The 15,979-nt window shown below is 42.2% G+C and overlaps 2 protein-coding genes across 5 annotated transcripts; both read left to right on the forward strand.

The window, feature by feature from the left end:
• The first annotated feature begins 830 nt into the window (after positions 1-830).
• Positions 831-9,484, forward strand: LOC139387079 (chromobox homolog 3b). 4 transcript variants are annotated; one of them, XR_011629122.1, is made up of 6 exons: positions 831-1,014; positions 1,486-1,685; positions 1,940-2,111; positions 6,210-6,352; positions 7,294-8,687; positions 8,753-9,484. XR_011629122.1 is itself a non-coding variant. In XM_071133068.1 (5 exons), exons 2-5 carry the CDS (start codon positions 1,492-1,494, stop codon positions 7,412-7,414), a joined length of 630 nt encoding a protein of 209 aa, XP_070989169.1. In that variant the 5' UTR covers positions 831-1,014; positions 1,486-1,491; the 3' UTR covers positions 7,415-9,484. The 4 variants fall into 4 exon arrangements, 2 of the variants coding, with proteins under 2 accessions (XP_070989169.1, XP_070989180.1); XR_011629125.1 differs by having other exon boundaries at positions 6,213-6,352; XM_071133068.1 differs by having other exon boundaries at positions 7,294-9,484.
• Positions 9,485-12,191: 2,707 nt separating this feature from the next.
• Positions 12,192-14,600, forward strand: LOC139405587 (sorting nexin 10b). The gene is made up of 5 exons (XM_071147999.1): positions 12,192-12,357; positions 12,548-12,648; positions 13,153-13,254; positions 13,555-13,773; positions 14,339-14,600. The coding sequence occupies exons 1-5, from the start codon at positions 12,265-12,267 to the stop codon at positions 14,598-14,600; spliced, it is 777 nt and encodes a 258-aa protein (XP_071004100.1). The 5' UTR covers positions 12,192-12,264.
• The last annotated feature ends 1,379 nt before the right edge of the window (positions 14,601-15,979 follow it).

A 15,979-nucleotide genomic window follows, 5' to 3' on the forward strand; every position in this document is an offset into this window, starting at 1 on the left:
CCTGTTCCTGTTTTGTTGTCATTTTATAATTTGCTAAGAAAATACTAAGCTTCAAAATCACGTCTTGAAAAAATTGTATTTTGTAGTCATTTCATTTGTATTTTCACAAAACTATATTTTATCATATCCTTTGTTTGAGCATAATACCATACACTTGACCTTTGGGAATGACCTATGGGGAGTTTCTCAGCAGACCTTATAACTGCAGGGAATATACAATGAGGATGGACTCCCATTTAAAGAATTTGAAAACTCCAGAACTCTAATTCTGCACTAGACATGACTCGAAACACAATGATATTGTTCAGGAGCTTTACATAGAGGAAACCACACCAACAGATAAGGGATCTAATTCTGCATGAAACAGGACTCGAAACATCATAATAGTGTTTTCAACCTTTTCCTGGTTAGCGCTCCCAGTCTCTGGCAAGGTGTTCCACAACGCTTGACTATGTGGCGTTACAACACGCCACGTTATGTTTCAGAACACTTTTCTTACACCCATGTGTTTCAAACCTCAAGCAAAGTGAAGGTTTCGTCTCCTTAACGATGGAGGCAACTCAGTTCCCACTAGTTTTAGTGTTACAAAACACTTTATTTTAACAGCGTAGGCAACTTCTCTCCCCCGTGCCCGTCGGCTATCGACAATCATCATTATAGCCGAGTGTATAGCCAAACCTACTATAAAATGACACCGTAGTAAACCCAGGCGAATTCCCACTGTAGACAGAGCAGACAAGCGGATCGGTCTGTGATTGGCGGATGTCCCATTGTCTCCTCCCGGTTTTACTGACTTGACCTCTTCCCTTGGCAACCACTTCCTCCGAGCTCCCAACCCGGCCATCTTTATTTAACTCATTCATGAAAAGTTTTTGTAAGACACTGGAACATTGTTGCATTTGGCTACGCATCTAACGAACCACTGGACATATTGATATTGTTTTTGTATCCGCGTGCTCCAGCGTGTGCTACATCGTAGCGTATTTCTGTCACAGCCAAAGTTGGACTGAAAGCGTACGTGTTTATTAATAATTTCTATGTAGCCTAGAATACGTTTTCGTTAATCAATCATCAGCCTCTAGTAATTTCACCAGCGAGTCTGCAGTAAACATAGTTATTTGTAAATATGAATAGATGTGTAGCCGACAGTAGATGTGTACAGAACGCGCGATTACAATGTTTCGTAGAACGACGATGCGCTAGTCTATCCGTCTGTGTCCCCTTGACCCGAGGCTGCTAGACGTTACAATGTAACCACATGATGATGATGATGATAATGACGACGATATTCTGTCTGGACCTCGAGATTGTGCTCGCGCTACATTGTAATAACGTTGCGTGAAAGATTTGACATAATATTTATGATGAGGAGTGAATACAGCCATAGCCTCTTCACAAATACACAATTAAATAGGCTACTACATTTTTCTGAATTATAGTTTTTCTGAATTACACTTAACTTGAAGTATATATTTCCCTCTGCAGGTTAGAATGAGAAAAAAGCAGAATGTGAAACAGAGAAAGGCAGAAACAATAATAACACCAACACCATTAACAACAACAACACTATCAACAACAACAACAGCAGCAGCAGTCGTCCAGGAGTTTGTGGTTGAGAAGATCATCCACCGAAGGGTCTTCAATGGAAGAGTAGAGTACTATCTGAAGTGGAAAGGATTCACTGAGTAAGGACAGCATTTCAACACAGTTGGATAGACCATTGTGCCTCCCAAATGGCACCATATTCCCTAAAGCATTACTCTTAAACATAATTACACACTAGTGCACTGTATAAGGAATAGGGGGTCATTTGGGACATATACAGTAGTATCCTAAACTAGTTAAAAATAGTTGTGTCTATGAATTCCATTGATGTCTTCAGTGGCTAATATTAAAAGCTTGCTGTACATAGACACACTCACACTGTTTCTGCCTCTAGTGCTGACAACACCTGGGAACCAGAGGACAACTTGGTCTGTCCTGAACTGATAGAAGAGTTCCTGAGAAACCTCTGTTTGTCTGGAGAGAATCAGGTTGAGGAAGAGAACCTACGGCCGGTGGAACCGGAGCTCGTCCCCAAAGAGGAACTGGCAGAACAGGAGACTGAGATTGTGAGTGGCTGAGATCTGGGATGACAGAGTGACTGAGATCTGGGATGACAGAGTGACTGAGATCTGGGATGACAGAGTGACTGAGATCTGGGATGACAGAGTGACTGAGATCTGGGATGACAGAGTGACTGAGATCTGGGATGACAGAGTGACTGAGATCTGGGATGACAGAGTGTTTATTAATGTCAGTAGAAGACTGGTCTGTAGATCAGTGTGTTTATTAATGTCAGTAGAAGACTGGTCTGTAGATCAGTGTTTATTAATGTCAGTAGAAGACTGGTCTGTAGATCAGTGTTTATTAATGTCAGTAGAAGACTGGTCTGTAGATCAGTGTTTATTAATGTCAGTAGAAGACTGGTCTGTAGATCAGTGTTTATTAATGTCAGTAGAAGACTGGTCTGTAGATCAGTGTTTATTAATGTCAGTAGAAGACTGGTCTGTAGATCAGTGTGTTTATTAATGTCAGTAGAAGACTGGTCTGTAGATCAGTGTTTATTAATGTCAGTAGAAGACTGGTCTGTAGATCAGTGTTTATTAATGTCAGTAGAAGACTGGTCTGTAGATCAGTGTGTTTATTAATGTCAGTAGGAGACTGGTCTGTAGATCAGTGTGTTTATTAATGTCAGTAGGAGACTGGTCTGTAGATCAGTGTTTATTAATGTCAGTAGAAGACTGGTCTGTAGATCAGTGTTTATTAATGTCAGTAGAAGACTGGTCTGTAGATCAGTGTGTTTATTAATGTCAGTAGAAGACTGGTCTGTAGATCAGTGTGTTTATTAATGTCAGTAGAAGACTGGTCTGTAGATCAGTGTTTATTAATGTCAGTAGAAGACTGGTCTGTAGATCAGTGTGTTTATTAATGTCAGTAGAAGACTGGTCTGTAGATCAGTGTTTATTAATGTCAGTAGAAGACTGGTCTGTAGATCAGTGTTTATTAATGTCAGTAGAAGACTGGTCTGTAGATCAGTGTTTATTAATGTCAGTAGAAGACTGGTCTGTAGATCAGTGTGTTTATTAATGTCAGTAGAAGACTGGTCTGTAGATCAGTGTTTATTAATGTCAGTAGAAGACTGGTCTGTAGATCAGTGTTTATTAATGTCAGTAGAAGACTGGTCTGTAGATCAGTGTTTATTAATGTCAGTAGAAGACTGGTCTGTAGATCAGTGTGTTTATTAATGTCAGTAGAAGACTGGTCTGTAGATCAGTGTTTATTAATGTCAGTAGAAGACTGGTCTGTAGATCAGTGTTTATTAATGTCAGTAGAAGACTGGTCTGTAGATCAGTGTTTATTAATGTCAGTAGAAGACTGGTCTGTAGATCAGTGTGTTTATTAATGTCAGTAGAAGACTGGTCTGTAGATCAGTGTTTATTAATGTCAGTAGAAGACTGGTCTGTAGATCAGTGTGTTTATTAATGTCAGTAGAAGACTGGTCTGTAGATCAGTGTGTTTATTAATGTCAGTAGAAGACTGGTCTGTAGATCAGTGTTTATTAATGTCAGTAGAAGACTGGTCTGTAGATCAGTGTTTATTAATGTCAGTAGAAGACTGGTCTGTAGATCAGTGTGTTTATTAATGTCAGTAGAAGACTGGTCTGTAGATCAGTGTGTTTATTAATGTCAGTAGAAGACTGGTCTGTAGATCAGTGTTTATTAATGTCAGTAGAAGACTGGTCTGTAGATCAGTGTGTTTATTAATGTCAGTAGAAGACTGGTCTGTAGATCAGTGTGTTTATTAATGTCAGTAGAAGACTGGTCTGTAGATCAGTGTTTATTAATGTCAGTAGAAGACTGGTCTGTAGATCAGTGTTTATTAATGTCAGTAGGAGACTGGTCTGTAGATCAGTGTATATTAATGTCAGTAGAAGACTGGTCTGTAGATCAGTGTGTTTATTAATGTCAGTAGAAGACTGGTCTGTAGATCAGTGTGTTTATTAATGTCAGTAGAAGACTGGTCTGTAGATCAGTGTGTTTATTAATGTCAGTAGAAGACTGGTCTGTAGATCAGTGTGTTTATTAATGTCAGTAGAAGACTGGTCTGTAGATCAGTGTTTATTAATGTCAGTAGAAGACTGGTCTGTAGATCAGTGTGTTTATTAATGTCAGTAGAAGACTGGTCTGTAGATCAGTGTGTTTATTAATGTCAGTAGAAGACTGGTCTGTAGATCAGTGTGTTTATTAATGTCAGTAGAAGACTGGTCTGTAGATCAGTGTGTTTATTAATGTCAGTAGAAGACTGGTCTGTAGATCAGTGTGTTTATTAATGTCAGTAGGAGACTGGTCTGTAGATCAGTGTGTTTATTAATGTCAGTAGAAGACTGGTCTGTAGATCAGTGTGTGTATGTAGGTGTATTACTATATGATCATGGAATAGAGTAAGAATACCGGTACCCAAAAATACATATTTTTTATATTATGATAAAAGCTCCAGAGTCATGTGGAAAAGTTACCTCAGCAGACTGATATAGGAATAGAACCAGGAAGGAGGCATTCTAATTCCAGAATGATATCCAGACATTCTGTTCCAGATATACACATGTTTCATTGTTCCCTTGGAGTCAATGTTTCCACTTTCCACACCTGGGACTGAGCTTCCACATAGTACTATAGAGTGATTAAAAAACCCTTTGACTAAATTACAATCAAAATGTCTATAACGCCTGTTCAGCATGTGCAGTGTCGCTTATCTCTATTTAATATTGAGACGGGGAGAGAGTCGTTGTCTTAGATGATTATAACGCTCCTGTAACTCATCACAACAGGAGATCACTCTGACAGGTCTGTTGTGTTATAACACTCCTCTAACTCATCACAACAGGAGATCTCTCTGACAGGTCTGTTGTGTTATAACGCTCCTCTAACTCATCACAACAGGAGATCTCTCTGACAGGTCTGTTGTGTTATAACGCTCCTCTAACTCATCACAACAGGAGATCTCTCTGACAGGTCTGTTGTGTTATAACGCTCCTCTAACTCATCACAACAGGAGATCTCTCTGACAGGTCTGTTGTGTTATAACGCTCCTCTAACTCATCACAACAGGAGATCACTCTGACAGGTCTGTTGTGTTATAACGCTCCTCTAACTCATCACAACAGGAGATCACTCTGACAGGTCTGTTGTGTTATAACGCTCCTCTTACTCATCACAACAGGAGATCACTCTGACAGGTCTGTTGTGTTATAACGCTCCTCTAACTCATCACAACAGGAGATCACTCTGACAGGTCTGTTGTGTTATAACGCTCCTCTTACTCATCACAACAGGAGATCACTCTGACAGGTCTGTTGTGTTATAACGCTCCTCTAACTCATCACAACAGGAGATCACTCTGACAGGTCTGTTGTGTTATAACGCTCCTCTAACTCATCACAACAGGATATCACTCTGACAGGTCTGTTGTGTTATAACGCTCCTCTAACTCATCACAACAGGAGATCACTCTGACAGGTCTGTTGTGTTATAACACTCCTCTAACAATACAACAGGTGTTGACATAACAGAATAAAATAACAATAACGAGGCTATATACAGGGGGTACCGGTACAGAGTCAATGTGGAGGCTATATACAGGGGGTACCGGTACAGAGTCAATGTGGAGGCTATATACAGGGGGTACCGGTACCGAGTCAATGTGGAGGCTATATACAGGGGGTACCGGTACAGAGTCAATGTGGAGGCTATATACAGGGGGTACCGGTATAGAGTCAATGTGGAGGCTATATACAGGGGGTACCGGTACCGAGTCAATGTGGAGGCTATATACAGGGGGTACCGGTACAGTGTCAATGTGGAGGCTATATACAGGGGGGTACCGGTACCGAGTCAATGTGGAGGTTATATACAGGGGGTACCGGTACCGAGTCAATGTGGAGGCTATATACAGGGGGGTACCGGTACCGAGTCAATGTGGAGGCTATATACAGGGGGTACCGGTACAGAGTCAATGTGGAGGCTATATACAGGGGGTACCGGTACCGAGTCAATGTGGAGGCTATATACAGGGGGGTACCGGTACCGAGTCAATGTGGAGGCTATATACAGGGGTATATACTGAGTCAATCCCCCTGACTGGTCAGCTGTGTTGTGTTGTCCTCCCAGCAGGTGTACAGCGAGCAGAGACATAATGACCTCCAGGAACCTGCTGACCAGGATTCTCCTACTGCCCTCACGTGCCCCCTGGAACCTGAACGCATCATCGGCTCCACAGAAAGACACGGAGAACTCATGTTCCTCATCAAATGGTAGAGTTAACCACTTCCATACTGCCACAACAAACTGCAACAAACACCAACTAACACCAACATTCAGAGGTTGTTTTTAGAATAAAAACTCTCTTGTCACACAACTGGTTCCTCTTGTCTTCCTGACTGTATGCCAGGCAGCAACAGACTAGTGTAGGCTACATTCCTCAAACATACTAGTCATTTCTGGGAAAGACTTTTGATTGTGCAACAGCACCAGAGTAGTTATAATGATGTGCTCTGACAAACAGAACGAACAGCACCAGAGTAGTTATAATGATGTGCTCTGACAAACAGAAAGAACAGCACCAGAGTAGTTATAATGATGTGCTCTGACAAACAGAACGAACAGCACCAGAGTAGGTATAATGATGTGCTCTGACAAACAGAAAGAACAGCACCAGAGTAGGTATAATGATGTGCTCTGACAAACAGAAGGAACAGCACCAGAGTAGTTATAATGATGTGCTCTGACAAACAGAAAGAACAGCACCAGAGTAGTTATAATGATGTGCTCTGACAAACAGAACGAACAGCACCAGAGTAGTTATAATGATGTGCTCTGACAAACAGAAAGAACAGCACCAGAGTAGTTATAATGATGTGCTCTGACAAACAGAAAGAACAGCACCAGAATAGTTATAATGATGTGCTCTGACAAACAGAACGAACAGCACCAGAGTAGTTATAATGATGTGCTCTGACAAACAGAATGAACAGCACCAGAGTAGTTATAATGATGTGCTCTGACAAACAGAAAGAACAGCACCAGAGTAGTTATAATGATGTGCTCTGACAAACAGAAAGAAGAGGACATTGCCCCCCCTCCCCGTTGTCTCCCTCTCTCTTTACGTGTGTACAGATATTATCTATGTAATAATATGTCATAGAGACGGTATAATGATTCTAATAATGACTTGTATCCCTGTGTGTCTGTACAGGAAGAACCGTGACGAGGTGGCCCTGCTGTCAGCCAGGGAGGCCAGCGCCAGGTATCCTGAGGTGGTTGTAGCCTTCTACGAGGACAAACTCACCTGGCACTCTGGGGACGAGGACCAGTAAAGGATGTGTGTGTGTCGTAGAGTGTGTGTGTGCATGTCAGTACACAAGTAGGGATGTGAACTGACAAGCATCTGTAGGCATCTCATAGGTTAATTTATCCTCCAGCGAACCAAGGTCCTCCTTGAGCTGACATTAAAAGCACAGTGTGTGAAATGATGTCCTGCTGCAGGTAGATTGAGTCATCGAGGCAGGTGTAAAAGCCCTCTACGGGGTCTTCCTGCTTCCTGTGGTGCTGGGTGAGGTCACAATGCCTTTGGGGTGTAGTGCAGCGTGTGGTGGAGTTCAGAACCCTTCATAGAGACGTCTATCTCTCTCTGTGGCCCTGATTGAGTTGAAACTAATGAAATGAAGGCAGACAGCCGGTTCACACTGATGAATTCTCCCCCCAGTCTATTGTACAACCTTTCAACCCGAAGCTCTTTGTCAAAGCCTGACGAAGGGCGCGAGTATCTCTCTGGATAACATGCCTTTGTTTTTTGGGATCAAGCACTTAAAAGTGACTGGATGTGCGTACACTACGTTTGAAGAGTTGAAACTAACCCTTAGCATTCCTTTCCCAGTGTCTTCATGTACTGCAGCAGACTGAATCACTGTGGACACTGTGTTCTGTTTGACTACTGATACTGTGGTCGTAGAACCCCATGTGATTGTATTGGAGTTTCGTACTAGATTTAGTTTCTTGTATCTTCTGCCTCCGGGGCACCTTGGCCACAAGGCTCTCCCTCCGGCTCTTCCACTGTGAGATGTCTGTTGTTTTATTAGGTAGGATACTTATCTTGTGTAGTAATGGGTTCACTGTGAGATGACTGTTGTTTTATTAGGTATAGTAATATTGTATAGTAATGGGTTCACTGTGAGATGTCTGTGGTTTTATTAAGTATAGTAATATTGTATAGTAATGGGTTCACTGTGAGATGTCTGTGGTTTTATTAAATATAGTAATATTGTATAGTAATTGGTTCACTGTGCATTACACTCAATAGATAACTACTGGCCACCTAATATGATATCTGCACTTTTTACTTTTTGCCACAATCCTTGATATTGTACTTTTTTTGTGTGTGTGTGTGTGTGTGTGTGTGTGTGTGTGTGTGTGTGTGTGTGTGTGTGTGTGTGTGTGTGTGTGTGTGTGTGTGTGTGTGTGTGTGTGTGTGTGTGTGTGTGTGTGTGTGTGTGTGTGTGTGTGTGTGTGTGTGTGATTCAAAGTTGATAAATGTGTTACATTTAGTTTACTGACAAATGTAGAAAAGTGTTGAATGATAGTAGACTGACGGTATGCTGTTTAATATAGAGCATGATAGTAGACGGTATACTGTTTAATGTAGAACATGATAGTAGACGGTATACTGTTTAATGTAGAACATGATAGTAGACGGTATACTGTTTAATGTAGAACATGATAGTAGACGGTATACTGTTTAATGTAGAACATGATAGTAGACGGTATACTGTTTAATGTAGAACATGATAGTAGACGGTATACTGTTTAATGTAGAACATGAAAGTAGACGGTATACTGTTTAATGTAGAACATGATAGTAGATGGTATACTGTTTAATGTAGAACATGATAGTAGACGGTATACTGTTTAATATAGAACACAGCCAAGGGTTCTATTAGTGACCATGAGGATTTGATGAGTTACTCTGATCAAAATGTGACGTCACATATGAAAAAAGTATATCTGATGTGATTATGTTAATTTTACCCAGTCACTGATTGTTCTCAGCAACTCTTAACCAAATATTTATCCACCAACCTGTATTTGTTACTGATAAATCATTGTTTCGTTAAGGGGCCCAGAGTTATATATGTTCAGTCCCTACACAAAAATGACTGACACTGTATTCATTGTGCACCTCTCCCATGACTGGAATGTTATGGGACAATGACTGCATCCCAAACAGAACCCTACTTCCTCTGTAGTGCACTATATAGGGAATGGTCTGCCATTTGAGACTGCCATTCTGTTGAACCTTTTGTTCTGGGCTGCCTTTGAATAAGTTACTGTCCCTGTTGACCTTTGATCTATGAAGTGTTTGTCTGTGAATAAAGGTAACTGTCACCCTGTGAGCCTTTAATGTCCTGTTTCTCAGATCGTCCACATTAACAAACACTCAATGACAACAAACACAAACAACGGAGTAAAACAATCACGTTCTGGGACAGTTGTACTAAGACTGCATTTATAAATGATATTCTTCAAGAGAAGAGAATGTATCATTCATTGAATGACCATTGTACAGCAGCAAATATAGCAGATTGTACCTTAACAAGATGGCACCTTATAAGCTACAGTAAGACGTTGTTCGGTAGATTTGGTGACCAGAGAAAGACATACAGCCATAGAGACATGACAGTTGTATTTGTACTATGTGGATACACACCAACACACCTGTGACTTCCAGGTGTGCTCAAGTACTCTATGAAATGGGATTCAAACGAGGAAGCTCAGCAGAACGAGCATTGCAGTGTCACATAGAAACACACAGTGACGTTGCAAATGTGGTCCAGGTCAAGAGGCAGTGTTGGTTACTACACACTGTTTTACTAGACAACAGAGCAGCGGTTCTATCATGGTCATTGTTGTTACGATCCTGATCCTCGGGTTCTATCATGGTCATTGTCGTTACCATCCTGATCCTAGGGTTCTATCACGGTCATTGTTGTTACGATCCTGATCCTAGGATTGTATAGGGTTCTATCACGGTCATTGTTGTTACGATCCTGATTCTAGGGTTGTATAGGGTTCTATCACGGTCATTGTTGTTACGATCCTGATCCTAGGGTTGTATAGGGTTCTATCACAGTCATTGTTGTTACCATCCTGATCCTAGGGTTGTATAGGGTTCTATCACGGTCATTGTTGTTACGATACTGATCCTAGGGTTCTATCATAGTCATTGTCGTTACGATACTGATCCTCGGGTTGTATAGGGTTCTATCACGGTCATTGTTGTTACCATCCTGATCCTAGGGTTCTATCATGGTCATTGTTGTTACGATCCTGATCCTAGGGTTGTATAGTGTTTTATTAGGTACTTCCAGGTCAGACGGTCCAACAGACCAACAACAAATACAGACGGAACGTCTCCGTTACCTTATATGGTACACAATAACATGTTTTATATCAGAGATTTATGGAAGCAGCACAAGGTGTTCCTCAATCCTCTGTCCTGTGACTGTTTGGAAACCTTCAGACCTGTTTGTCCATAATAAAGAGGGATCAGCTGTTCTCTCAGAACATACCATTCATTCCCCAGTCCACCGTGGATTTGATCTGATCGGGATCTGAACTTGAAGAATGAGAGAAGGGATTGACAACCTTGTGTTCCAGGTACGACTGGAGTCTTTTATCAATCAATTCGATGGGAAGTCTATGTGTGTCTGTGATTTTAGATATCGTTTTCAGTGTATCATGTAATAGTACTGTAGGTAATGTTGCCCAGTGAGGGTCGGTGTGGGGGTCTCTTCCTGGTTCAGTAGGTTGAACTAGCTGGATAGTACTGTGGGTAATGTTGCCCAGTGAGGGTCAGTGTGGGGGTCTCTTCCTGGTTCAGTAGGTTGAACTAGCTGGACAGTACTGTTGGTAATGTTGCCCAGTGAGGGTCGGTGTGGGGGTCTCTTCCTGGTTCAGCAGGTTGAACTAGCTGGACAGTACTGTTGGTAATGTAGCCCAGTGAGGGTCGGTGTGGGGGTCTCTTCCTGGTTCAGCAGGTTGAACTAGCTGGACAGTACTGTTGGTAATGTAGCCCAGTGAGGGTCGGTGTGGGGTCTCTTCCTGGTTCAGCAGGTTGAACTAGCTGGACAGTACTGTTGGTAATGTTGCCCAGTGAGGGTCGGTGTGGGGGTCTCTTCCTGGTTCAGTAGGTTGAACTAGCTGGACAGTACTGTTGGTAATGTTGCCCAGTGAGGGTCGGTGTGGGGTCTCTTCCTGGTTCAGCAGGTTGAACTAGCTGGACAGTACTGTTGGTAATGTTGCCCAGTGAGGGTCGGTGTGGGGTCTCTTCCTGGTTCAGCAGGTTGAACTAGCTGGACAGTACTGTTGGTAATGTTGCCCAGTGAGGGTCGGTGTGGGGTCTCTTCCTGGTTCAGTAGGTTGAACTAGCTGGACAGTACTGTTGGTAATGTTGCCCAGTGAGGGTCGGTGTGGGGTCTCTTCCTGGTTCAGCAGGTTGAACTAGCTGGACAGTACTGTTGGTAATGTAGCCCAGTGAGGGTCGGTGTGGGGGTCTCTTCCTGGTTCAGCAGGTTGAACTAGCTGGACAGTACTGTGGTTAGAAATCTACAGATCTAAAGATGTTTAACTCCTCTTGAAAACATGCTGTAAACACCAAATCAGATGGTGTAAGAGAGAGAGAGATCAGAGCTACTTCTGCTTTCACTCTGCGGCATAGTAAAATAAACTGGACTAACCTGTAAAAGGCACAGGGTAAACAGATGTAGGATCTTAATTTGAGGCAGCTCCTGCAGAAACAGGAAATGTTATTTATTATGTGGATTATAAGGAATGGACAGTTTTGTAGGGTTGATACATTTTTACTTAGGGCAAATCAAGTCTGAAATTTCAAAGTGGAAATTACAAACCTTAGAAGCCTTTTTAAAACTAAAAAACAATACAGGTTTGCATTTCCTGCTGTGGAAGACAATGCTCAGCAACAAAAGAGTGATCAAATTAAGATCCTACATCTGTAGAGTTGGAGTGAGTCAATGATTGCACTTCCTGTATTTCTGTCCTGTAAAACTTCCATCTTTGCCTCAGGCCGTACATTCTCACTTCTCATCCACAGTTTAGTTAAGTGTGGCTCAGTCTCTCTCCTTACCTCATCAGTCTCTCTCCTCTCCTCCCCATGGAGCAGTTTATCAGTGTCTGGGTTCGGGATCCTCGGATTCAGAAGAAGGACTTCTGGCATGCCCACATGGACTATGAAATCTGTATACATGTAAGTATGATGTCCTGAGACAATGGGGGAAATGAAGGAGATGTGGCTGACGTGCAAACCAATATTTCATTTCCGAATGGGTTAAATTTAGGTTAAGGCCATGGTTAAGGTAAGGGTCTGTTTTAGTTTTCTCCACCTGTTCATACGGATGATGGAATATCAGTGTTAAACTGCTGTTGTCTCTCCTCAGACCAACAGTCTCTGCTTCACCAAGAAGATATCCTGTGTGAGGAGAAGGTACCGTGACTTCGTATGGCTCCGGCAGAAACTGCAGGCTAACTCCCTACTCATGTGGGTATTCATAGGAGGATGGCATACTCTATATGTATAGCATATTGCCCTAAGATAGCTGGGGACACATTTAACAAATGTACACAAAGAAAGTAATTCCACATGTCTTGTGTCTCTGGCTAGTAGCTGTTAAAAAGGTGCCAATTATTTTATATTCTTTAAGAATCAATGACTATATATAATGAATTAAACAGTCCAAAAACATGGATGTCCCAATCCCAGATTGGCCCTTTAACTTTAAGAATCAATGACTATATATAATGAATTAAACAGTCCAAAAACATGGATGTCCCAATCCCAGATTGGCCCTTTAACTTTAAGAATCAATGACTATATATAATGAATTAAACAGTCCAAAAACATGGATGTCCCAATCCCAGATTGGCCCTTTAACTTTAAGAATCAATGACTATATATAATGAATTAAACAGTCCAAAAACATGGATGTCCCAATCCCAGATTGGCCCTTTAAGTGTGTTTTGATTTGATTGTGTCCATTTCCAGGGTCCAGCTGCCTGAACTACCACCTAAGAACCCTTTCTTTAACCTGAACAACGCCCAGCAGATCACAGAGAGGATGAAGGGCCTCCAGAAGTTCCTTCAACTGTGAGTGTCCTCCTAACAAACATTACAAATAATAACAAGAAAAATTGTTCTAAAAAAATACTAGAAAAACAACGGTTATACTCAAGGGTTAAAGGCCTACTAAACATTTCTTACACGTATGCCTCCTCGTTGCTGCACTAGGTTGTGCTTCCTCTGTTTTCCTGGCGGTAGTGAACAATAGACGCTGTAATAGGTTCTATGTTTAACCCATGTTAAACAAATCAACAGATCTATGAATATCCATTTGTATTTCTGGGTCTGTTGGTATAGTACCAGAGTTTCATTGGTCTTTCATGCCAGGACCCTGGAGAGTAATCTGCTTCTGTCAGACAGCTGTCTGCACCTCTTCCTGCAGTCGGAGCTGGGGGTGTCCCAGATAGAGGCCTGCGCCTCAGGTAGAACCCATTACTCTGTGTCCCAGGCCGTGCTGCGCTGCGGCTGCAAACTGCAACGCTTCCACTCCCAGGAGGACCTGTTAGAGACCAGCCGCAAGGAGTCCTGTGACTCCGACTCTGTTAGGTAGGTAGGCCTCACAAGCACACACACACACACACACAAACATTAGACACACACATACACACACACACACAAACATTAGACACACACACAAACATTAGACACACACATACACACACACACACATGCACACACACACGCACAATGTATGTAAAAGTCAAACCTAACAGAAAGGGTGATATTATATGATTACAGTTGAATTGGAATTATCTGTCCAGTGCAGTTAAATTGGAATTCTCTGTCCAGTGCAGTTGAATTGGAATTCTCTGTCCAGTGCAGTTGAATTGGAATTCTCTGTCCAGTGCAGTTGAATTGGAATTCTCTGTCCAGTGCAGTTGAATTGGAATTTTCTGTCCAGTGCAGTTAAATTGGAATTCTCTGTCCAGTGCAGTTGAATTGGAATTCTCTGTCCAGTGCAGTTGAATTGGAATTCTCTGTCCAGTGCAGTTGAATTGGAATTCTCTGTCCAGGGCAGTTGAATTGGAATTCTCTGTCCAGGGCAGTTGAATTGGAATTCTCTGTCCAGTGCAGTTGAATTTAATTGTACAGAATGTGTCTCTTTTTTCAGTGGGTTTGTAGAGCCGGCGCCCAGCAGTAAAGATGGAGCTGCTTCCTCACCCACAGAGACCCTAGATCTGTCTCTACCTGATAGGACCAGACCTAACCACAACCAGGAAGAGACCCTAGCTCTGTCTCTACCTGATAGGACCAGACCTAACCACAACCAGGAAGAGACCCTAGCTCTGTCTCTACCTGATAGGACCAGACCTAACCCCAACCAGGAAGAGACCCTAGCTCTGTTTCTCTACCTGATAGGACCTGAGACCTAACCCCAACCAGGAAGAGACCCTAGCTCTGTCTCTACCTGATAGGACCAGACCTAACCCCGACCAGGAAGAGACCCTAGCTCTGTCTCTACCTGATAGGACCAGACCTAACCCCGACCAGGAAGAGACCCTAGCTCTACCCGATAGGACCAGACCTAACCCCGAACAGGAAGAGACCATAGCTCTGTCTCTACCTGATAGGACCAGACCTAACCCCGACCAGGAAGAGACCCTAGCTCTGTCTCTACCTGATAGGACCAGACCTAACCCCGACCAGGAAGAGACCCTAGCTCTGTCTCTACCTGATAGGACCAGACCTAACCCCGACCAGGAAGAGACCCTAGCTCTGTCTCTACCTGATAGGACCAGACCTAACCCCGACCAGGAAGAAGACACTCTCAGCATGTCTGTCTCTCCATGGGAACATCACAGCCAACCAGGACATGGTAACTTACAATATTCTGCATCCCAAATGTCACCCGATAGTGCACTACTTTGGACCAGAGCCCTATGTAGGGAATAGGGTGCTATTTTGGATACTGTGTTTGCTCTCATTTCATCTTAAAATAATGTTCCCCTCCCACACAGCTATTAAAATAAGGCTTCCACACAGCTTTTAAAAATAAGGCTTCCACACAGCTTTTAAAATAAGGCTTCCACACAGCTTTTAAAATAAGGCTCCCACACAGCTTTTAAAATAAGGCTTCCACACAGCTTTTAAAATAAGGCTCCCACACAGCTTTTAAAATAAGGCTTCCACACAGCTTTTAAAATAAGGCTTCCACACAGCTTTTAAAATAAGGCTTCCACACAGCTTTTAAAATAAGGCTCCCACACAGCTTTTAAAATAAGGCTCCCACACAGCTTTTAAAATAAGGCTCCCACACAGCTTTTAAAATAAGGCTCCCACACAGCTTTTAAAATAAGGCTTCCACACAGCTTTTAAAATAAGGCTCCCACACAGCTTTTAAAATAAGGCTTCCACACAGCTTTTAAAATAAGGCTTCCACACAGCTTTTAAAATAAGGCTCCCACACAGCTTTTAAAATAAGGCTTCCACACAGCTTTTTGTCATCCATTTCTCCAAACTACTGTCACCATAACTACCTTGTCTTTCTGCCATCAAAACTGACTTTTTACTTCTATTCTATTCCAGAGAAGATGATGAGGGAATGTGTGTTTATGTCTGAGTAGTTTTGTGAAATATTTGTGAAAGTCCAAAAATCTGAAATGTGTAAATATTAGGATTCCTTCACTGTGAATAAAGTCAGTTCTAATGTTTTTTGTTGTTGTAACAATGTTCCTGATTGTGGTTACAAAGGAAGGGAATGTTATCGGTTTTAAAACACTTATCCTGTTCGTGTCAAGTGATGGAAACTACA

Source organism: Oncorhynchus clarkii, chromosome 3 (assembly GCF_045791955.1).
Source record: "Oncorhynchus clarkii lewisi isolate Uvic-CL-2024 chromosome 3, UVic_Ocla_1.0, whole genome shotgun sequence".
In the NCBI taxonomy this organism is placed as follows: Eukaryota; Metazoa; Chordata; class Actinopteri; order Salmoniformes; family Salmonidae; genus Oncorhynchus; species Oncorhynchus clarkii.

Coding starts and splice junctions, on each gene's coding strand:
- LOC139405587 (XM_071147999.1), top strand. CDS start 12,265: ATGGAGCAGTTTATCAGTGTCTGGGTTCGGGATCCTCGGATTCAGAAG. Junction 12,649..13,152: donor CAGGCTAACTCCCTACTCAT/GTGGGTATTCAT, acceptor GTCCATTTCCAG/GGTCCAGCTGCCTGAACTAC. Junction 13,255..13,554: donor CTCCAGAAGTTCCTTCAACT/GTGAGTGTCCTC, acceptor CTTTCATGCCAG/GACCCTGGAGAGTAATCTGC.
- LOC139387079 (XM_071133068.1), top strand. CDS start 1,492: ATGAGAAAAAAGCAGAATGTGAAACAGAGAAAGGCAGAAACAATAATA. Junction 1,686..1,939: donor AAGTGGAAAGGATTCACTGA/GTAAGGACAGCA, acceptor TTCTGCCTCTAG/TGCTGACAACACCTGGGAAC. Junction 6,353..7,293: donor CTCATGTTCCTCATCAAATG/GTAGAGTTAACC, acceptor GTGTCTGTACAG/GAAGAACCGTGACGAGGTGG.